General features: G+C 48.3%; 3 protein-coding genes across 3 annotated transcripts; 2 read left to right on the plus strand and 1 right to left on the minus strand.

Moving 5' to 3' along the window:
* Positions 1–1,788: 1,788 nt before the first annotated feature.
* LOC142593343 (cygnin) lies at positions 1,789–3,203 on the plus strand. The gene is made up of 2 exons (XM_075708437.1): positions 1,789–1,846; positions 3,070–3,203. The coding sequence occupies exons 1-2, from the start codon at positions 1,789–1,791 to the stop codon at positions 3,201–3,203; spliced, it is 192 nt and encodes a 63-aa protein (XP_075564552.1).
* Positions 3,204–12,498: 9,295 nt separating this feature from the next.
* Positions 12,499–13,159, minus strand: LOC142593356 (small basic protein 1-like). Its single transcript, XM_075708586.1, has 2 exons — positions 13,102–13,159; positions 12,499–12,629 (listed from the first exon to the last, which is right to left on the minus strand). Exons 1-2 carry the CDS (start codon positions 13,157–13,159, stop codon positions 12,499–12,501), a joined length of 189 nt encoding a protein of 62 aa, XP_075564701.1.
* Positions 13,160–17,923: 4,764 nt separating this feature from the next.
* LOC142593344 (cygnin-like) lies at positions 17,924–19,319 on the plus strand. The gene is made up of 2 exons (XM_075708438.1): positions 17,924–17,981; positions 19,186–19,319. The coding sequence occupies exons 1-2, from the start codon at positions 17,924–17,926 to the stop codon at positions 19,317–19,319; spliced, it is 192 nt and encodes a 63-aa protein (XP_075564553.1).
* Positions 19,320–22,718: the final 3,399 nt, after the last annotated feature.

Consider the following 22,718-nt stretch of genomic DNA (forward strand, 5'->3'; position numbering starts at 1 on the left):
CATTGCTCCCTGCAGAGCAAGGACCCATGTAGCCAAGTGTCTTCCGTCTGACAGTGGCGAATAGCTGATGCTTAGAAGAGTGGAAGACCATGGCAAACATACAGTAGTACGTGTTTGGAAACCCATCCAATTCCAGCAGTCTGAGGTTTGTGGGTTGTTGAGTTGGATATGGATCCATATCGTTGTGGTGAATGCCCCTCAATGGATTTTATGGATTTCATTGAAGTACAGAATAATACAGGGTGGAAGGGAACTCTGGAGGTCATCTGGTCCAGCCAGCTGCTCAGAGCAGAGCAAACTTCAAAGCTAGATTGACTGCCCTACTTGCTTTCTGAACACCCTTGCAATTTCTTCCTCCACAATATCCATATGGCAATGAATTGCACCATAGCATTGTGTGCAGAGTGAAAGAATTTCTTTGTTCAGTGCATCATACTTTTGCATGTCATCTCCTACTTCTCTGGTTATCAGAAATGGAAAACTATAGTTGTCTCTTTGTTAGGACACTTACAGTTTTGACACTGCTGTCACATGTCTCCACATACTTGTCTCCTCCTATGGTGGAAGAGTCCCAGTATAATTACTATCTCACTGTCTGAAAATAAGTCCCCAGCTTTCACCATCCTTGCTACCATCTTTTGTACCTCTTCTTGGCTTACTCTACATGTGCAGAGTTGGGGATGCCAGCAGTGTGCACAGTATGCAGCATGGAGTACTCTCGAAACTGTTGCAGGCACACACTGATTTTTGTCAGTGCCCATTCCAGCAAATCCTAACACTCAGTTTTCCTTTCTGACTGCCTCTGGACACCGAGGTGACTTTCTGAAGTGCTCTTTGAGAGCACCTCTTTCCTGGAAGGTGGAAGTAAGTTTGTCATCACTGAGTCTCGTTTGCTGTTAGCTTACGCCGCCACTCAGTGCTGAGATCCTTCTGCCTTGCAGACTCCTTGCAGTCAGCTTTCGTTTCACTGCTCTGAATAACCTTCTGTCGGCATCAGAGCTCCCCTGGCAGCAGGGATCAGGCTATCTCCATCCCAGAAATTAAGCACACTTGAGACCCCAGAGCTGTCTGGAGGGTTTGTGAGGAAGAGGTGACGATCAAAGTGTCTGCAAGTGGTCGGCTCATCCAGGCTCCTGGGAAAAGGCTCTCAGCTCCAGTGCTTCTGCCCATCAGTGGGGTGAAAGGGGACAACAGAACAGGCTACATTGAACATAGTGTTTGCTAAATTTGTCAGAGGGATTTTGCAGTCAAGGTTCCCAAGAGGGTGATACACGGACATCAGGTCCTTCCCAAGCCAAGGCCAGGGCCCCTCTCAGCTTGTCCAGCCCCTCATGGTGACAGGTCTAGACAATGGAAGAACTGTTATCAGTGCATCGTGGCCAGGGCTCAGCCCTATTGCACGCAGTTGCATCCCTGCCAAAGGTTGAGAAAGGCCTGAAGCCCTTTTGATATTGATCTTACTTCCTATGAGGTCCCTCTGCCCCAGCAGATCTATCTACTCACCGTTTGCTCCTGTCACACTCAATGGTTTTCATTTGAATTGGGTACTGATACCAGATCTGGGGAGAGCAGGGTTTTGCCAGCGTACCCAGGTGCAGGGCGGAGGGGCCAGTGGTTGTGCTGTGCGGTGAACCATGAGAGGTCCCGTGAGCAACAGGACCTCCCCCAGAAACCTCCTCTCTGCTCAGAAATGCACTATAAATATGAGGATCCTCAGCAGCATCCAGCTCAGGCTCTTTCCAACCCTCCTCTCTCCAGCCTTGCTGAGATCCCAGCTCAACTCCAGCCATGAGGTTCCTCTACCTTGTCTTCGCTGTCTTCCTCCTGGTCGCCTTGGCTGTCCCAGGTAAGGGTGAATTGCACTGGAAGGTGAGCTGGACAATGGTGGGAGAACCAGAGTGATGAGGGTCAGAGTGGGCCGTACTTGACAGGCAGCTTGAGCAAACATGGTCTCTATTGCCTTTAAAGGCTGTGATTTTGTTGCCCACATAAATGTGCCTCATCCTTTGGGTGTGCAGGTGGGTGCTGGTCTCCTGCAATGCACAGATGACTTGGTTACCCCAGGTTGTCTTAAATGGGGCTTTATGTTTATGTGTAGACAAATGAGTCTTTAAAGAAAAAAAATCACTTTAAAGTACTATACGAGGCACATTTAGGATGTTATAGGCATCTTTGACGCCTTCTAGGTCAGGGTGAGCTGGGCCCTGGTGTAATTAGTTTAGCCATGGAGTACCAAGCGAGTGCTGGCTGTCTTTTTCAGAGGCACCAGCCTCCTGGATGTTTCCTCTGCTCAGATGGTGCCACCTTTTGTGTCAAACCCGTTCTGAGTATATCTTCAAGGTCCAGTTCCCTCGCATTTTTAATGTGCAGTGCTGACAGTTATCCCTCCAGTTCTGGTTCTTGCCTCCCTCTACAACGAACAGAAGGGAGGTTTGGGACTCAAAATGGTTCCCAGTCCAATATCCACTCACTCTGGACATCATTTCCCAGATATTTTAGGCCAAAAGTCTCCCACCCTGGTGCCTAGTGTTTGGCACTTGAATCTCTTTTAACACATACAGGAAGTGCCACCTGTGAAACTCTCCACATTTTTTGGAACACCAACTCAAATTTTTGAAGCTACTTTGGTGTTGCTTTTGCTGTTTTGCTCTGAGAACACTGATCCTCTCTCTTAAAAAGAGAGGTGCAAGACATCTGTGCAGTCTTGCATGGATGAGCATCTTTATGAACTTTGCTTTTGGGGTGTCTCTCAATGTGGGCAAGGAATCTGCTCTCCTTGGGAGCATCTCTTTCCCAAACTGCACCACTGTCATCAGCTGGCCCTGGGGGGAGAGGGATGCACGAGGAGTTTCTCCGGCTTGTGCTCTTCAAGGTCCCTGCCAGCTTTGGGGGTGGGCTTGGGCAGCAATGTGGACGTGTGGGAGAATGGAGCAGGACATCCCTACGAGCAGGGTCTCATCCTTCTGACCACTGCCACGCTTACACCTGGAGGTGATGGGAGCGGGTGACAGCGGGGCACAGAGGCACCTATCCTGTGCCAAGCACTCTCCCTCTCTCTCCCCTTTGCAGGCTACGGGCAGATTAGGAAGCACTGCCCCAAGGTGGGGTACTGCTCCAGCAAGTGCACCAAGGCGGACGTCTGGTCCTTCTCCTCCGACTGCAAGTACTACTGCTGCATCCCGCCCGGCTGGAAGGGGAAATAGGAGCCACAGAGGAAGATTCTGGGGAAGAGGAGGCACCACGGTGGCTTTGGGAGCAGCTTCTCAACTGTCTAACCCAACTGTCATCCCCTCCTCTCAATAATTAAAAAGAGAAAAAAAGGAGATGTAACTCTGGTGTGTGCAGTATGGTTACTTGTTTCCCATGATCACGTGCAGAGCATTAGGACAGGTTCTCCAAGCCCAGCTCAAAAGGCCCATTAGCTGCATGTCTCACTCTTCTTTTTGCACAAAATGCGTAACAGAAGTGCTAAACGCATGGAGTTTTCCTCTCTGTTTCCCACAGTGAATTCAGTCAATGGTCTGGTTGGAATAACACTGTTCTGGGTGTCCATTTCCCCACTGAGCCTCGCAGCAAACCCCAGGGGTCTCATGTGTGGGAGAGAGCCTTGTTCAGTCCTGCGGCTCAAAAAAATCAGTATCCATCTGAGATCCTGGAAAGACTGTTGTTACCATGACAGAGTAATGAGCAGGAATGGATGGGTGCAGCATTTCACACTCCCTTCAGCATCTCCCAGAGACCTTCTCTAGAAGGATCTTTGGGAGAGCATCGTTCATACCCCCTAGTTCTCAAAGGTTTCTCTGCTGAGACCACTTAACAAGAGCATCTAGTGGAGTCATCCATGGGTGCCTGCTGTGGGCATACAGCAGCCCTAGCAGGGTCTGTAAAGGGGCTATTTGCAGCAGCCTTTTCTGCTACAATGACTGTCTCAGCCTATGGAGTCTCTGTAGGTACCTTCCATATAGAAAATAGAGTCATTGTCTACGTGTCCTTTTAATGATGTCCTGTTTCATGTTCCTGTGTCCTAGCTGTGGTTTTATGAGTGCTGGTAATGTGCAGGTCTACTGAAATCTTCTGGTGTCTGAAGGTGTCCTTGGATTTTGGGGAGAAAGGTCCACAGGGCTGGAGGAACCCAAGAATTCTAAGGGAACACAATGAAACAAAGCAGGGATTGATGAAAGTGAAAAATGTAGCTAGAGGGACCTAAAAGGGAGCTCTGAGAGACCACCCAGTAATGACCAGCAGTTGGTGAAGTGTGCTGGTTTTGGCTGGGACAGAGTTAATTTTCTTGACAGTAGCTGGTGTGGGGCTGTGTGTTGGGTTTGTGCTGATAACACGGGGATGTTTCAGCTGTTGCTGAGCAGTGCTTGCACAGAGCCAAGGCCTCGGCTGCCTCTCACCCCACCCCACAGCGAGCAGGCTGGGGGGCACAAGGAGCTGGGAGGGGACACGGCCGGGACAGCTGAGCCCAGCTGACCCAAGGGATGTCCCACACCCCATGGCGTCACGCTCAGCACATGGAGCTGGGGGAGAAGGAGGAAGGGGGGACATTGGGAGTGATGGCGTTTGTCTGCCCAAGTCACCGTTACGTGTGATGGAGCCCGGCTTTCCTGGAGATGGCTGAGCCCCTGCCTGCCCATGGGAAGGAGTGAATGAATTCCTTGGTGTGCTTTGCTTGTGTGCGTGGCTTTTGCTTTACCTATGCAACTGTCTTTATCTCAACCCATGAGTTTTCTCACTTTTACTCTTCCAATTCTCTCCCCCATCCCACTGCGGGGGAAGGGAGCGCGCAGCTGTGTGGGGTTTGGTTGCTGGCTGGGGTTAAACCAGGACATGAAGGTGTTCAAGGAGCTACCTGCAAGCATGATAAACCCACGCTGGCCCATGGCAAGCTTCTGCCTCCTTCTCTTCCAGTAAATACGTAGCCAGCTTGAATAGAGCCAATACCATTTCCCATGACCTCTGTGTACCTTGGATGGGGAATGGATAAATGGAAACATGAAGAGAAATGCATAACCAAAATCTCTGCAGATTTCAGACTAGAAAAGGGGCTGCAAGCTGCCTGTTTGGTTTTCCCACTCTGTTGTTCCTAGAAGAGGAACAATTTGGGGAACCTAACGTACCTCCAACAGCATCCGGTCTGACCTCCCAGTGAACTTTGGTGTGTCAAAATACCTTCTTGCCAACTCTGGAGAAACTGTAGTTCCCTATGTTGTAAAATCAAGCCACTATTAATAATGTCTTTTAGGATGTTCTCTATGCCGCTGATCCAGGACTTGATTTGGTGTATGTGAGCCCAAGTATTTTGCAAGTCTTGAATCACCCATGTGCCTTGGTACCCTGAAGTCATTGTGGAAATTCTCACTATTTCAGCAGAGGATCTCTCCTCAGTCATCATCTGTATTTCCCTTCTAACACATTTTCTTTGACCAGTGAATTTAGTAAGAAAAGCAAAAAAAGTGAGGGGCCTTAAGACTTGGGGTTCACAGGGGTTCAGACAAATCTGGAAAAGAAACCATATTTTTCAGTGGCAAAGCAGAGATACCCTCATATTTACAGACTACACTAGGGCATGTGCAGGAGTGGAATAATTAAGTGATCATGAATTGCTTTCATTTTTCATCTAAAACCACATCACTTTAATGCAGTCATGTATTCACCCCTCTTGTGAAGCTTTCATGGTGTTCTGCATCTTGAAAGGACAGGTATTTTGGGAAAAACTCTTTGCCTTTCATATCCGGCAGCTAGAGTAACTCAAGAAATTATGGTAAGTACCAATTAAAACAGCTTCATAAATTGCAGTTCCAAAAGAAAGGGTGTTTTTCTGAGCCCTGCTTCTGGAAGCTGCAGGGTGATAATAGATTGGATCCTGTCTGTAAGATTTTTTTTTTTCCCCCACTGCTTTCCTCTATATCTTATTTTCAGTGAAATATAATGACTTCTGCAGAAACATTTTAAAGGAAACAAGCTGCATGGAGCAGCAAAAAACCACTTTCCACACAAATCTGGAGTTACCATATTGCCTGGTGCTATACATTTTAAAGATCTGTCTTTTCTTGTAGTGACAGTCAGTACATCTGCCCTGGAAGAGAGAGGAACACCAGGCATAATGAAAACGTCTGGTCCAATGATTCGTGTTAATATGCCCATCTGCTTCTCTGTCACTCGTACCTACGTATAATCGCAGACAGCAATCGGGGCAGAGCCTGCATTGGCTTTTTTTTTGCATCGGGACGTGGACCTTTCTGGTTGAGTGCAGTTTGTATAAATAGCAAAGCAATGACCCATCAGGGCTTTTTCTAGTTGATGCTTCCCCGATAAGAGGGAGGCTGAAGGCTCACCAGATCTCAGATTTCACTCTCCAAATGGCACATAGGAGTCTCGGTGCCTCCAATTCTTCCCTCTTCTTGTACGGGCATATCAGCTGTCATTAAAAGGAAGCAAACACTTTCTCCCTGAAATGGAAAAATCAAAAAGCAAATAAAGGGTCCCAAAATTTCAGTCTAAAATTCTGAAGATTTATCAAGCAATACAGTGTAATGATGCTGTTCCCTGTTCTCTCTTGTTTTCCTTACTTGCATTCCTGGTCTCTACTGGGCAATGAAACAACCAACACAGAGCCATTCATTCGACATATAAAATTAATTTGATTTTTCCTATGTGCATCACTCTACATTGATCTGCACTGAATTTCATCAGCCAGTTTACGAGCCAGCCACTCAAACCAGTGAGGTCCTTCTGCAGCCATCACCTTTATTACACTGAACAATGCAGCGCCAGTAGCAGATTTTGCTATCTTGCCATTCAACCCCTTTTCCAGATCTTTTATGATCAAATTTACCACTGTAGCCCCAGCAGTGACTCCCCGCAGTGCTCCCCATGACCTCCCTCTCCTGCAGCTACAGCCCTGTAGTGCTGGTCCCAGCTTCCCACATCCCAATCTCTCTAGTCCTCAAGTCTGCTGCCTTGTTCAGGGAGCTCTAGCAGGTTTTTAGGACAGGATTTTCCTCTGGGTTTTTTTGCCATGTTATTATACTTACAACTGGTCCAATCCTGGCTTACAGTCCTGTAGGACTTTTTAAGGGTTTTTTTTTTTCATAACATTAGCATCTCCCCATCTTCACACAGTAAATCTTGTTTAAGCAATAGATCACATGCTGCAGTAAGGAGGGCAGCTATTTCATCCTTGAATTTCATCCTTAGGATTTTGGGGGGAAAAAGTTCTGGGTGCTGGTGATGTGTTGCTGCTTATTTCCTCTCTTGTACCTCCTTTACATTTAAGAGAAGTCCTTTGACCAGTCCCCACAAAGGGGAGTTCAGCATGAAGACCTCCCTTCTTTCTTGCCAGGTGAAGGCAGCCGCAAATATTTCATCTAGCTTCCATGGGGTGGCCTTAGCTTTTATTAGCTTTACTGCTCTGACCATCTCCTGCCCTACACGCTCTTCATCAGGCTTCCTGTTCCTGATGTGTTTGGGAAAAAAAAAGACTTATTTTAAGAGGTTTCTTTGCCTTTTGCAAGTTCTTCCTGCAATTCTCTGCTGAGTTGCCTTATTGTGTTTTACACTTTGTCAGGCACAGTTTATTATCTTTCTTATTTTCCGTGTTTGGACACAATTTCAGCTGCTTCTTTCTAACAACCTCCCTCATCCCACTGTTCTGCTATGACCTTTTCCTTTTGCTCTTTCTCAGGGCTTTTTTTAATAGGTGTCATACATTTTCTCCAAGTCTCCAATATAGTGGCCTTAAACAACTCCCATGGTGCTTGCAAAGAATCTTTTTGCAAGGATTTAACTCTTTTAGCTGTCCCTTTTGTCTTCTTTTTAGCAATTTCTCCATTTTTATGTAGCTCCCTTATTGAAATTAAGCACAAAAGTAGTGGCCTTTTCATCCCTTGTTGCTCCTGCAAAGATGTGGAGTTAAGTACCATATGATCTGTGCTGCAGAGCAGCTTTCCCAGGGTAAAACTTTGAACCAAGCCCAGTATGTTAGTCAGAACCGAGTGCTGTTTCTCTGTTATTTAGCATGCCAAAGGCAGTACTGTGAAATCACTTGCTATGTCTTTGTCTCCTACTGCTAGGTCAGTGAGCCTGTAGCTGGTGTTTTCTCCCTGTAAACATAGGAAAATACCGTAAGGCAGTAATTTATCAGTACTGGCTTTGTAAGGTATAAATATTCAGCTACTTCTCCAATAAAAGGTGCTTTCCAGGACATAAACCTTCTTGGCATAGCTAGAATTTATAATATGAACAGACTGAAATTAGAAAGAGACCCTATCTTTAGCAGTCATGGTGACTGACCACACTAGGGAAGATATGTTTTCTCTTTTTCTTGGACATCTGTTCACACTTGGATACCTTTGTCCAAGAAATTCACTTCTGGGCAACTAATGTCCTCCAAGACAAGGTCTGGGGACTGTTTCTGAGATCCTCTGTACCAGAGCTCTATTCTGGGAAGACAGCACTGTGTCTTCCAACCCTGTCTTGCACCTTCATGCCCAAAGCACTGTCCAATGTGCAACAAGTAGCACGCTTCCAGTGCGATGCTGCAAAATGTGTGATGTTGGGGGTTACTGTTTTAGACTCTATGCTTTTGCTCATCGTTATTCTGAAAGCCTGAAACTGCCACAAGCACCTTCCACGTATGCAATATCATTTGATTGCATGTCCTTTTTGGATGCTCAGCTTAGGATGAGAGGAAATGGCCTCAAGCTGTGTCAGGGGAGGTTTAGATTGGATATCAGGAAAAATTTCTTCACAGAAAGGGTGGTCAAGCATTGGAACAGGCTGCCCAGAGAGGTGGTGGAGTCACCATCCCTGGAAGTGTTCAAAAAACGGGTAGATGTGGCACTTCGGGACATGGTTTAGTAGGCATGGGGGTGTTGGGTTGAGGGTTGGACTGATGATCTTAGAGATCCTTAATGATTCCTAGTTTTTACTTTCATTAAAAATAATCCAGCCACCAAGCCAGGAAACATGAAATTGCTACTCTACCCTTAATTGGTTTAGTGGTGGACTTAGTAATGGTAGGTTAATGGTTGGACTGGATGATCTTAAAGGTCTTTTCCAACCTAAATGATTCTATGATTCTATGATGCCAAGAGGAAGGTTTAGCCCTGGAAAGCACCTCTTGTTGGTGTAATAGCTGAATTTTTCTTTCTCATAATGCCAGTCTGTTATCACAGATTTCTCAGACACCAGAGCACAGTCCCTACCATTTTTACTTTTTTTCTTTTGTACATGTCATCACCAGTACCTCTCTCCTCCCTGCTTTCACTGTGTGTAAATCATAGAATCATAGAGTATTAAGAATAATAGTCTAGAATCATAGAACCATAAGACTGGTTGAAGTGCTCTCTGCAATCTTATGATTTCTATCTGGTCCTGGAATAACAGCCTTTGTGATCAAAAAGTTTCCTACCAAAATTATGCTGTTATCATTGGCCATCTTTACAAGAGACCAGTCAAATTTTTGTTCCTGTCAGCTCCTGGCTTGCCTCCAAAGGCAGCCCATGAGAATCTCTTGGATGCCATTCACAGAGGGGCTTTTTGCTTTCCTTTGGTGAAGAAAACTCTGACAAATAGCATTTCCACACAACAGAGACAACACTTTTGCAGCCAAAACATTTGCTGTAAGCAGGTGGTGTCCCCAGCTCCCTGCTCCTCACTCACTTCTTATGATGATGAATCCATAGCATCTGCAAGATGCTCTACCATTGCAAGAGGAAATGAGCGGCCCAGCGAAGTTTTGGACATTTCCTGGTTTTCAGGACAGGACAAACACAGCTTCTTTTTCTTTTGAGTGCCTTTCACTGTGGAAATGCTAGATAGCTGCACCGCTGTTCTGAAAGAGGTGAAAAAGCAAAAACCATATTTAATATAATTACAAAGTGCATGCGTATGAAACGCCAGCTGTTCTGTGTAAGAGAGCTGCATCCCACCTGCCTTCCCTGCTCCTGCGGTCAGTGGAGGGAAGAGCCAGTTGCAGTGGATGAACCCGCAAATTTCAACATGTGCAACTTCTGCGGCTGCGAAATGCAGGGTTAGCATTCAGGGCACCTGGGCAGAAGAGGCCAGGCAATTTCCTTCTGCCTCTTTTTTAGGAAAAAAAACACATTTTTTGTGTTGAGAGCTTCGCTACTGCAGGGAGCACTGTGTTCCTCTTGGGGATTCCAGGTCCAACTTTCTGCCAATAAAAGAGGTGAGATCTGAAGATGAAGGAAGCCTGTCTCCCTCCTCTCCTTTCATTATACCCATGTCAAATTCCAAGCTGAAACCCCCAAAACAGGACCCATGCCTTTCCTCCTGTTGCTTAGTGCAGTTGGAGGGTCCCTCTGCTCCCCAGGAGGCCATAGCAAAGTGCCCCAGGAGGTTACACAGCTGCAGATGATAGATGCAGTTACAGAGGGGAACAGTCATTCTCCTAACAACAGAAATTCAAAATAAGCTACTGGTGTCAGAAACTTTCTTTAGCTGCAGAAACATTTGAAAGCTGGAGATGCAGCAGAGCAAGAGACACCACTTCAAAAACCCATTTTGCAGTTCATTCACTTTCACGTGGCTTTTCTTTTCACTCTCCTCACACCATTCTTATTTTTTTTCTTGTGGAAAAATGGGAAAGAAACAGTAAAGGGTTTTTGTTGTTGTTGTTGTTGTTCAGTGTTTCCTTTTGCAATTTTTATTATTTTATCAAAGTTTCAACCCCACATGTCTATGCAGCCTTCTCACCAGCTCATAGGTGTTTTAGGTGAGTTTTTCTTCTTTCATACTCTGTTATCTGGGGTCAGATGAAACTTGACAAATTACTGCTTCGAAGACAAGTCTGTAGCTTTTGATGGGTCATCCTGTATCAAGTGTGACATTTACCTGCTGCCTAACCCTGCCTGATCTCAGCCCCCGTGGACTAGATGTTAACTCCCTCACGCTCAGTATCTCACAGTACACACCGAGTTTGGAAAGAGACTTATTCCTCTTATCACAAAAAATACCATAAGAAGTCCCACCGTTGCCACAGCTTTATCAGGATTCCTGTATCCTTGGTTAGTCTTTAAACTGATAAGGTTTTAAAAGTTATCAGATATCACATTTATCCTGTGTCCTAAGGATAAAATAGAGGAGCATAAAGCTGCTCACTAGGTTATTTCTGTTTGTCCCCAAAATGCCTGGCACACAGTCATTTGGAACGTGGTGGTTGGTAGCAAGCCCCTCGGAGCACCTTACGTCGTACGTACAGGCACATGTACACACACACCTCTCTGGCTGGCAGCAGAGACACGCCTGCAAGGCGCCCTGTGTTCAGACTCCCCTGGCAATCAGAGGAGCTTTGAACAAATACAGAAATTAGCCTTAGGAAGAAATGACTTTTCCCCCCAACTCTGTGTACTGCCTGTAGCGCCGAGATCGCTGCTGACCACAGAGGATGTTGCAGAAGAGAGGAGACACAGCCCTTCTCCCTGCAGAAACTGAACAATCTTTCTGCAAGGACGAGGTCTATGTCTCCTCTCTTCACTTACAGCATCCTTCAGTCCGACAAATAGCAGTGCAGCAGCTTTTTTTCCTGGTTTGAAGGGTCCCATGGCTGAAAACTTATCCTGTTTCCTGGAGGGCTTCAGAGGAACAGGGCTGCTTTTCTGTCCCATGAGCCAGTCAGGGAGCTGAACCTTTTTGACACAAACATCTCACCCTCCAATACTGGTCTTGAGGCTTGTCTGCCTGCCCTTTGCCAGGATGCTCTGAGCCACCCAACACCAGATCACTCCCTGTCCCCCTGCAGAAAGCCTGGAGTGCGTGGTCTATCATGCAGTGGAGGTGGCAGGGAAGGGGACACTGAAGAAATCCTTCTTTTTTCTTCCATTAATGGTGACCCCCAAGGGAATAATCTGGTCATAGGCTACGTTAAGAAGTCACCTGCTTTATGCTAAATTGTCCAGGACAGCCATGGGACCACAAAACCTGAGAGGCTGCACTGTGATGAGGATGCTCTATAGGCACCCCGGGAGTGGGATTTTGGGGGTGCAAGGGGAAGGTGGTGGCTGTTTGCCTCTGGTCTCTACCCCCGAAATGGGACTGAGGTCCCCAGCGCAGAGGTTGAATGGGACCCATGGGGCATTGGGGGCTGTTGTGTTCCCTAAAACTGAACTGGGATTCAACTTGTGGAGGCAGGAGACACGACATTAGGCGATCAGTCACCACCCTGCTTTAAAGCAATGGCAAAATCCCAAAGCCTCTTCTCTTCCAGCGTGTCATTTTGGTGTCATGGGTCTGTCAGAAATGTCCAGAGCTGTCAGATGTGTGTCGTGATCATGGTTCAGGGAGGTCTGGCTGCAGAACCTCTCCTGGCACTGCCCTCCCAGGAGGTGAATGAACCACACAGCACACAGAAATCATATCTGCCCATCTTTACTTCAAAGCCGTGAACACCGTCTCTGTCACACCGTGAATACAGCGCTGCAAGCCCCACCGCGAGTGCTGCTCTTCCTCCGCGGCTGGACCCTTTTGCAATCACTTTCCCTTTTTGGGTGGGGGGATGCAGCAGTACATCTTCCCGCAGGACTGGCTGAAAGTCCACTCGTCCCTTTTGGCGCACAGGTAGGAACAGTACCCGCCACAAGTGCCCTTAGGCTGCCCATACCCTGCGATGCGAGGGAGAGAAAGTTGGGTTATAAGATACCGTAGGAGAGCAGAGCCCCAAAGGTTTTCTCCTTGCTGGCTCCAGGGTGGTACTGACGCACAGGGTACCTTTGGGCTTAAACCCACGTAGGATGGGACCCATGCTTTCTGTCCCCATTGAGGTGGGAGGCCACTGGACTCTTAAAAATGATCTCTCTGCTTTTGTCAGTACTGCAGCTTGCTGGCAAGATCCCTTTCCATGAGCACGAGACACAGGCATTTGCATTTGCAGTGCAGCGCTCACCTCATCCCAAACCGGTTGCATGAGCTGCAGCCAGAGCCTGCTGCAGGTAGCTGATCTCCACTGCCAAAGCTGGGTGAGATGAACCACCTCCCTCCACCCCAAAGCACAAAGGCTGGAGAGGGGACAGGCACCCATACTCCCAGCCTCTGGGGTCAGCCTTGCTTTCTCCCCTCCGTGCATTGCTGTCTTACCTGGGGTGGCCAAGGAGAAAAGCAGGAGCACAGCAAAGACCACGCAGAGCACCCTCATGCCTGGAGGCCAGCAGAGATCTCAGCAGACCGGGGGCAAAGCAGGTCTGAGATGGCCACAGTGGGGGACCTTGGAGGCCCTGGGTTTTATAGAGGGACTCCTTCCATGAGTGGCACAGCAGGAGGAGAAACTTGAGCAAACCCATCTCCAAAGAGGTGGTGTTTGCTTGCCAGGGTGTGCAATGTCACCCCGACCCACTGGTCCCACTCACAAAGGCACCTGGCAGCCAGGTCCATGCTCCAGTGGGCTTCTCCTCGCCACTCACCGTCCGCTTTCACCAACCCGGACACACAGGGGCAATTCCCCCTCCCCCAGATCCGGCTGCCAGGACTCCGCTGCCAGTACCACTGGGCACAGCTCTGCTTGACCCAGCGCCAGCCAGGGTTGCTGACAGAAGAACTGCTCCCCAGAGGTGCATTAATTAATTCTGGGCACCTTTCTGATAAGCTCTGGACACTGTCTGCAAGACACAGACACAATGGACAATACTAGGGCATCAGTTCCATCACGGGGAATAGTTTTCAGGATGCATCCATCCCCAACCAGTGCACTGGCAGTGAGGTTACGGAAGGGTCTCCCCCAAACATACAAACTCTGCAACATTTTCATAGAATCACAGAATGGTTTGGGTTGGAAGGGACCTTCAAAGGTCATGTAGTCCACCCTGCTGCCATGAGCAGGGACAGCTTCAACCAGAGCAGGGTGCTCAGAGCCCCGTCCAACCTGGCCTGGGATGTTGCCAGGGATGGGGCATCTCCCACCTCTCTGGGCAACCTGTGCCAGTGCCTCACCACCCTCAGTGTAAAAAATTTCTTCCTTATGTCTACTCTGAATCTACCCTTTTTTAGTTTAAAACCATTACGCCTTGTCCTATCACTACAGTCACTGCTAAAAAGCCTGTCCCCATCCTTCCTACAGGCCCCCTTCCAGCAGTGCAGGGCCGCAGGAAGGTCTCCCCGCAGCCTTCTCTTCCCCAGGCTGCACAAGCCCAGCTCTCCCAGCCTGGCCTCAGAGCAGAGCTGCTCCAGCCCTCGGACCATTTCTGTGGCCTCCTCTGGCCCCGCTCCAACAGGTCCCTGTCTGTGCGGTGCTGAGGGCCCCCGAGCTGGGCGCAGGGCTCCAGGGGGGGCTGAGCAGAGCGGAGCAGAGGGGCAGAGCCCCCTCCCTCGCCCCGCTGGCCACGCTGCTGGGGATGCAGCCCAGGATGGGCTTGGCTTTCTGGGCTGCATGAGCACATTGCCGGCTCGTGTCCGGCTTTTCACCCCCCAGCACCCCCAAGTCCTTCTCCGCAGGGCTGCTCTCCATCCCTTCACCCCCCAGCCTGTGTTGTTCTTGGGGATTGGTCTGACCCCGGTGAAGGACTTTGCACTTGGCCTGATTTTTATCACATCCATTTGGCCCAAGACCTATTTGGGTATTTTGCCTGAAATCCTTCAAAAAGGATTATGATGCTGATTAAAGGGGACGTAGGCAAATATGTAAATGAAGGTAAGGTACTGGATTGCCACACCACATCTGATCTGTTATGAGTCCAGTGCTATCCTACCTAATAATTTTCATGGTTGTCTAGAGAGTGTGCTTACTAAATTCACAAATAAGAAGTTGAAAGGGACTGCGAAGCATTAGAGGACAGGATTAGCATTCCAGTGGATATTCTCATGCTAAAGAGATAATGAAAAAAATATAATTAAGTAATAGGGAAAGCTACCTTGTCTATACAGACAAGAATAATTAGCTGGAGAATACAGAACAAGGAGTTTCTGGCTGTATGGCAGTTCTGCAGGGAAAATTTGGGTTGCAGTAGATCATAGGTAGGCACAAATGAGCGATGGCATGGTGTTGGGAAACCAGCACTAATTGTCCTACAAGTATAAACAAAAGCTGAGTTTGTAAGACACGGGATGTACCCACTGCACCGTGCAGCCCTTAGAAGTGCATCCATCCAATTTTGCATGCCGTGCTTCAAGAAAGCAGTGCCAGGGCTGAAGGGAGCTCAGAAAATGACAGGAGGCCAAGATGTGACCTGTAAGAAAAGACTGAAGCAAGTGGAATAATGATGATGAGGAAAGAGAAGACATGAAAAACACAAAAGTCCTCAAATCCACAAATGCAATGCATGGAAAGGTGTGGTCTGGTTTTGGTTGCCAGGGTGAGAAGTCAGTGACTCCAGTCACAACGAGAGGTCCTCGCTTGAGATATAGGAAAGCCTTTGCAATGACAGGATTGTACAGCAGCAGAAAGGATTGAATGGGGGGTATGTGGAAACACCATTGCTGAAGGTCTTAAAAAATGACCAAACTCCTGAGAACAACACTTAGAAATAGGGCTGATGAAGCAGACGAGGTGCACAGTCCCCTCACCCTTACTTTTACTCAGTTTCTGTAGTCAAATAAGATCACAGACAGGAATGTAAGGCTGAGCCAAATCAGAGTGCAGAGCCTGGTTTGGGCAGAAGCAAGTGCCTGGGATGGAGTCCAAGTTTTCACTTGGTAAAACTCCCAACCCTCCAGTAACATGAAGTTTGGTGGCTTCCTCAAGAAGGTTTTCTATCTAATTTTTTAATTTGTACCTGCTTCATTAATTTATAAGTTGCTTTTCCAATACATTTGTCCTTTCAATACATTTTGCCTTCTTGAACTTCTGGAACAAGTCCCATGTTTCAGGCGAAAGAGGACTTTTTTTGGTTACTTTTTTGATAAATGCCAGATTTACTGTTGCATTCCATCTATTTCTTGGGTTACGAAAATTGGAGAGCCATAGTTCTCTCTTCCTTAGGCCTCTCAAATTTTTACAGCTTTATGATACACCTCCAATAATGTTTCTTCCTTCAGCTGAAGAGTGCTAGCATATTTAATTTTATGGAAACAAGTTCCCAGCTCTGCCACCTTTCTTTTAACCTCTTCTTGCCATACTGTAGGCCATCAGGGATGGGGACATGAGCAGTGCACAAACCACAGTGCAATACCCCACAGATTGATGCAGTGTTGCAACGTTTTCTCTTGTCTTAATAACTTTCTTAAAATTTCTTAAGGTACAATTTTCCATTTTTTGGTTCTTATCTGCTATTTTTGGAGCACTCTCTTCAAGGACCCCCAAATCTCTGTCCTAAATGGCTTTAGGTAATTGTCGTGGTTTAGCCCAGCCAGCAACTCAGCACCACGCAGCCGCTCGCTCACTCCCCCTGCCCCGGTGGGATGGGGGAGAGAATTGGATGAGTAAGAGTGAGAAAACTCCTGGGTTGAGATAAGAACAGTTTAATAATTGAAATAAAATAAAGTAAAATAGTAGTAGTAATAATAACAATATAACAATAATAGTAATAATAATATCCAAAGCAAGTGATGCACAATGCAATTGCTCACCACCCGCCGACCAATACCCAGCCAGTTCCCGAGCAGCGATCGCTGCTCCCCGGCCAACCCCCCTCAGTTTCTATACCGAGCATGACGCCATATGGTATGGAATAGCCCTTGGGCCAGTTGGGATCAACTCTTCTGGCTGTGCCCCCTCCCAGTTTCTTGTGCATCTGGCAGAGCATGGGAAGCTGAAAAGTCCTTGACTGGTGTAAGCAGTACTTAGCAACAACTAAACCATCAGTGTGTTATCAACATTCTTCTCCTACTAAATCCAAATCACAGCACTATGCCTGCTACTAGGAAGAAAATTAATTCTATCTCAGCTGAAACCAGGGCAGTAATTCAGACCCATCATTTGCACAGAGATTATATATTTTTCCAAATTCACAACCTTAAGCTAACTGACACTGATTCAGCATTCAACATTTTGCTGCCCCGTTGCTCAATGTTGTAAGATCCTTCTGCTGCCCTTTGCAGATTTAGGTTTGATGGTATTCAGTAATATTGCACCAGCAGCAGCTTCTGTCCCTTCACCAGTCACCTCTTTTTTCTGGCTGTTTACAAAGCTATTAAACAGCCCAGTGAACTGAGGCTGGAAAAGTTCCTTTGCAGAGCTCTGCTCATGTTTGAAACCCCAGATCTGTCTGGAGAGTTTGTGAGGAAGACGTGATGATCAAAGTGTCTGCAAGTGGTCAGCTCATCCAGGCTCCTGGGAGCTCTCAGCCCCAGTGCTCCTGCCCATCCATCAGAGAGGTGAGAGGGGACGACAAAAGAGACTACACTGAACATGATGTTTGCTAAATTTATCAGAGAGATTTCTCAGACATGGTTCCCTTCACAAGCGGGGATGGGAACACGGGGCCTTTCCAAGCCAACAGCCCCACATGGTGACCAGTGTGGACAATGGAGGGAGATTTATCGATGCATTGTGTCCACATTTCAGCCCTATTGCACGCAGTTGCATCTCTGCCAGAGGTTGGGAAAGGCCTGAAACCCTGTGATACTGATCTTGTTCTCCCCTCATCACTATCGCTGCAGATCTCCATCAGGTCCCTCTGACCCATCAGTCCTAACAACTCTGCTGTCGACAGCCCCTATTCATTTGTGCTCCCATCAAAGCCAGCGTGCTGAAATCCTGATGTTGGGTAACCAGACCTGGGAGAAGGAGGTGGCTGCCAGCACACTTGAGTGCACGTGGGAAATTCTGGTGCTCGTGCCACACTGCACGTCCAGTCACAAATAGCACGACTTGGATGAATTCCCGTGTCTTCCCAGCATCCTCCACTCCGCAGGGAAACGTTCTATAAAACCCGACAGCTGTAGACTCCCTGTATACCACTTCCTCCCTTCGAGCTCTCCCCGACTCTCCTCTCTCCAGCCTTGCTGAGATCCCAGCTCAACTCCAGCCATGAGGTTCCTCTACCTTGTCTTCGCTGTCTTCCTACTGATCTCCCTGGCCACTCCAGGTAAGATGGCAATTAGGGCGAGATGAGCTGACAATAGCTGGGATTCTTTTAAAGTAACTGTAGCTCTTGAAAATATAGTTATTACCATCTGAGGTGACTGCTATAATCTGGCCAGGTACTTTAATGACTCCTTTCAAGGGACAATGACATAAGGAGCACCTCAGAGGATTTGTGTAGGAATAACTGAGGTTAAAACTCCAGTATCCAGTTTAGGAGTGAGCCCAGGCCAGACAATTACCAAACAAGAGTCTGGATGTGGCCACTTCTCCTGGGGACTCAGAGAGTTTCAGAGTACCAGAAGGGACTCTTCTGTGCAACTTGATTTCTGTGTCAAGGCTCAGTCCTGGGCATGTTTGATTTGCTGATGTGACGTAGCTATTGCTGCTTACGCCTGTTTCTGAGACTCGGAGGTATTCTGATCCCTCTGCAAGAGTCAAAAGAGGATTCAGGGCTGAGATCACCCAGACAGGCATTAGAAACCCCCTTCAGATATCAATTCTCATCTACCTGGGCCAAGTCTGTCACTTGGCCCACTTTTGGTGGGCCACCAGTGGTGAATATTTGGTGCTGCTCTGGGGCCAATTTCAAGACCTTTGCAGCATCCTTTCAGCTTTTTCTGAGTAAGAGGATAATTTTTTAAAGCATGATATAAGTACAAAGACCTGAGTGGACAGCTAAGCTTTTGAAATCAGCTTGATGTGACTTCTTCTGTTTTGCTCTGAGAACACTGATCCTACCCCTTAAGGAGAGCTACAAGACAAGGAAACACGCATGCACACAGATGAGCATCTTTATGAACTTGCACAGATGAGCATCTTTATGAACTTAAATAGATGAGCATTTTTTATGAACTTTGCTTTTGGGGTGTCTCTCAATGTGGGCAAGAAATCTGCTCTCCTTGGGAGCATCTCTTTCCCAAACTGCACCGCGGTCATCAACTGGCTCTGCAGTCACCAGCTGGGAGGAGAGGGATGCATGAGGAGTTTCTCCAGCTTGTGCTCTTGAAGGTCCCTGCCAGCTTTGGGGGTGGGCTTGGGCAGCAATGTGGACGTGTGGGAGAATGGAGCAGGACATCCCTACGAGCAGGGTCTCATCCGTCTGACCACTGCCACGCTTACACCTGGAGGTGATGGGAGCAGGTGACAGCGGGGCACAGAGGCACCTGTCCTGACCCAAGCACTCTCCCTCTCTCTCCCCTTTGCAGGCTACGGGCAGATTAGGAAGCACTGCCCCAAGGTGGGGTACTGCTCCAGCAAGTGCACCAAGGCGGACGTCTGGTCCTTCTCCTCCGACTGCAAGTACTACTGCTGCATCCCTCCCGGCTGGAAGGGGAAATAGGAGCCGCAGAGGAAGATTCTGGGGAAGAGGAGGCACCACGGTGGCTTTGGGAGCAGCTTCTCAACTGTCTAACCCAACTGTCATCCCCTCCTCTCAATAATTAAAAAGAGAAAAAAAGGAGATGTAACTCTGGTGTGTGCAGTGTGTTTACTTGTGACCCCATCATCCCATGTTCTAACAGGTTCTCCAAGCCCAGCCCAAAGGCTCAGCAGCACCAAAAAAGCCTGATCATCCAGTGACAAGAAGCTGCAGAGCTGCAAGTCATCTTCTGGGGTAGGGATTTGGGAAGAAAGGGTGTAGTTCTCCCTCTTGCCTTCTCCGTGGCCCTGAGCACAGCCCTCTGGAGACAAGAGAGAATATTTGAGTTCCTTACTGCTTTTTAAGGCTCCAGGTTATCTGCAGGTGTCTTAAAAAATGTGTGTAGTTCACCGATGTCTCCTCTAAGAATAAGACAGCCCTCTTTCCATGAAAATTTCAGCAAATCCCAGAGGTGGGCAATAGAGAAGCAAACAGACCCTCACAGACCTCATGCAATGGATTTTATGTCCTTTTCGTGCCAAAGTCCCAAGCCTGCTCACTCCGTGTTTCTCTCTTATTTGCAGAGCAACACTGTACTTAGGGCTTGGCTTCTGCTCTCCCTACCTCTAACTGGGTGTGTTAGAGGAGAAAAAGGTACAGAGAAGAGCCACGAAGGTTGTCAAAGGTGTGTGGAAGCTCTGTAGCAGGAGCAGTCATGCACCTCTGCATAGACAGTGTTTAAAGACTCTCACCACTGGACTGGCAGTCTCCTACCTTTACACCAGTCTAGGAGAGGCAACAGTTTTTAGGCTCTCTAGTAAGAAATCTAATTCTTTCTACCAGGTGTGAAGGTACGGGTATAGTATGGGTACATGGATGTAAGCAGGGAATAAGAGTCTGTGGTGGGTCGACCCTGGCTGGATGCCAGGTGCCCACCAAGCCACTCTATCACTCCCCTCCTCGATGTCATGGGGAGAGAAAATATGCCTTTGCCTATGGGTCAAGATAAGGACATGGAGAGATCACTCAGCAGTTACTGTCATGGGGAAAACAGACTCGACTTGGGGAAATCAGTTTAATTTATTACCAATCAAATCACAGTAGGGTAATAAGAAATAAAAGCTAAATCTTAAAACCCCTTCCCCCAACCCCTCCCTTCTTCCCGGGCTAAACTTCACTCCCCATTTCTCCACCTCCTCCCACCAGCAGCGCAGGGGGACGGGGATGGGGGCTGCGGTCAGTCCATCACACGTCGTCTCTGCCGCTCCTTCCTCCCCAGGGGAGGACTCCTCACACTCCTCCCTGCCCCAGCGTGGGTCCCTCCCACGGCAGACAGTCCTCCACGCGCTGCCCCAGCGTGGGTCCTTCCCCGGGGCTGCAGCTCTTCACGCACTGCCCCAGCGTGGGTCCCTTCCCCGGGGTGCAGCCCCTCAGGAGCAGCCTGCTCCAGCGTGGGTCCCCCGCGGGGTCCCAATTCCTGCCAGCAACCCTGCTCCAGCCTGGGCTCCTCTCCCCACGGGGCCACAGCTCCTGCCAGGAGCCTGCTCCAGCGCGGGCTTCCCCCGGGGTCCCAGCCTCCTCCGGGCACATCCCCTGCTGCGGCGTGGGCTCCTCCCCGGGTGCAGGGGGATCTCTGCTCCCCGGGGGCCCCCATGGGTGCAGGGGCACAGCTGCCTCGCCATGGGCTGCACCAGGGCTGCAGGGGAATCTCTGCTCCGTGCCTGGAGCCCCTCCTGCCCTCCTCCTGCACTGACCTGGGGGGCTGCAGGGTTGTTCCTCTCACATGTTCTCACTCCTCACTCTGGCCGCAGTTGTGCAGGTTTTTTTCCCCCTTCTTAAATATGTTATCCCAGAGGTGCTACCACCATCTCTGGTGGGCTCAGCCTTGGCCAGCAGTGGGTCCATCTTGGCTCTATCAGACATGGGGGAAGCTTCTGGCTTCTTCTCACAGAAGCCACTGCTGTAGCCCCCTGCTACAAAAACCTTGCCACACAAACCCAGTAGAGTACAACACTGAAACAGCTTCGCAAGGAAAAGCTGCTGCAACCAGCTCTGCTCTCACTTGTCTGAGGAGGGGTCTATATGACATTACCCACCACCAGTGGCCATTTAGGGGTTTGCTGGATGGTATTTTTCCAGGAGGAATTTGTTGTGAGTTAATGGCTGGCATTACTGAACTACCTAATTGATACAGTCGTGGTTGTTATTTGTAGAGGAGTCAGGGACCAGAAAAGCTATAGGGACTGAGTGAACATTTCCTTTCTAGAGAGAGGACAGCTAGAGTGGTGCACTGCGAAAATTTGGGGCAGTTTAATCCTTCTTCTGTCTTATCTTCTCCTCTGCTTCTTTCCTGCTTTCTTACTTTGGAACACAATGGTCACAGTGCAGAAAGAGAGAACTGCAAATCCACAGGGACTGGGATCTGCTTAGCATCTTAGGGCTGTGCTGTGCAAGTTGAATGTGAAGGACGGAGTGGAAGGGACCCCCTTGTTCCCAGTCCCTTCATGTCTTTGTCCACCCAGCACTTTCTGGGTGAGATTAAAATGGAGGTTAGGGAGAGCTAAACTGAAGTGTTTACATAGAAGAATCTACAGACATGCTAGTGGTTGACTGAGTTGCCTAAATAAAGATGTCTAGTGCCATCTGAGGCACCAATGAGCACCTGGGACATCTATATGTGGCTGGCAGGTATCATATGGGAGCTATGGGAGACCATTATGCTCTAGAGACACAGCTAGAGACCAGGTGGAACATCTCAAATACACACCTAAGATGTCTGAGTCACTGGGAATAGTCAGTCCAGTCAATAGTGTTGAGAGAGTTTAGAGCATGGTTCAACTCACCCTAAAAAAAAACCCCTCCAGGCCACTAAGCTGAGTGACTCCCCAGGCTCCATGGATTAGATTGAGTAGGTTTCCATTGACTATCAAAGGAGCGTAGACATCCAGAACAAAAGGAGACACTCACATGAGAAATCAAAATATAGGTGTATTCATCTCTGAATTAATCCTACTCAGAGCGGATAGACTTGGAGCGAGTGCTTCTGCAATTTTTGCTCTCCAGGGCAGATAGCCCCAGCCTGCTCTCAGGCAGCTCTGGAGGGAGTGACATAATGTAGTGCCAATATTGTCTCAAACGTCTCAAACATTCACTCATTGGCAGGGAACACAACCTACAGTGTCTCTGCTTGGGTTCAGTCTCTTCTTGGACTGGAGGTGCTGTGGTATTTCTTTGCTTCTCCACAGGGGAGAAGGAAATGAGGGAAGAAGCACATCAATCACTGATATACTGATATAAATGTAAATGCTAGGACTTCTTCCCAGCTTTTGGTGAAGGAGACTTTAGGTGGGCAATAGAGGCATAAGCTGCTTGCCACTCTTT

The sequence above is a fragment of the Pelecanus crispus genome, chromosome 3, assembly GCF_030463565.1.
Source record: "Pelecanus crispus isolate bPelCri1 chromosome 3, bPelCri1.pri, whole genome shotgun sequence".
Lineage (NCBI taxonomy): Eukaryota > Metazoa > Chordata > Aves > Pelecaniformes > Pelecanidae > Pelecanus > Pelecanus crispus.

What these genes read in the sequence shown, in the direction of transcription:
- LOC142593343 (XM_075708437.1), top strand. Translation starts at nt 1,789, where the DNA reads ATGAGGTTCCTCTACCTTGTCTTCGCTGTCTTCCTCCTGGTCGCCTTG. An exon ending in GGTCGCCTTGGCTGTCCCAG is followed by an intron (nt 1,847 to 3,069) that starts GTAAGGGTGAAT and finishes TCCCCTTTGCAG; the next exon opens with GCTACGGGCAGATTAGGAAG.
- LOC142593356 (XM_075708586.1), bottom strand. Translation starts at nt 13,159, where the DNA reads ATGAGGGTGCTCTGCGTGGTCTTTGCTGTGCTCCTGCTTTTCTCCTTG. An exon ending in TTTCTCCTTGGCCACCCCAG is followed by an intron (nt 12,630 to 13,101) that starts GTAAGACAGCAA and finishes CTCGCATCGCAG; the next exon opens with GGTATGGGCAGCCTAAGGGC.
- LOC142593344 (XM_075708438.1), top strand. Translation starts at nt 17,924, where the DNA reads ATGAGGTTCCTCTACCTTGTCTTCGCTGTCTTCCTACTGATCTCCCTG. An exon ending in GATCTCCCTGGCCACTCCAG is followed by an intron (nt 17,982 to 19,185) that starts GTAAGATGGCAA and finishes TCCCCTTTGCAG; the next exon opens with GCTACGGGCAGATTAGGAAG.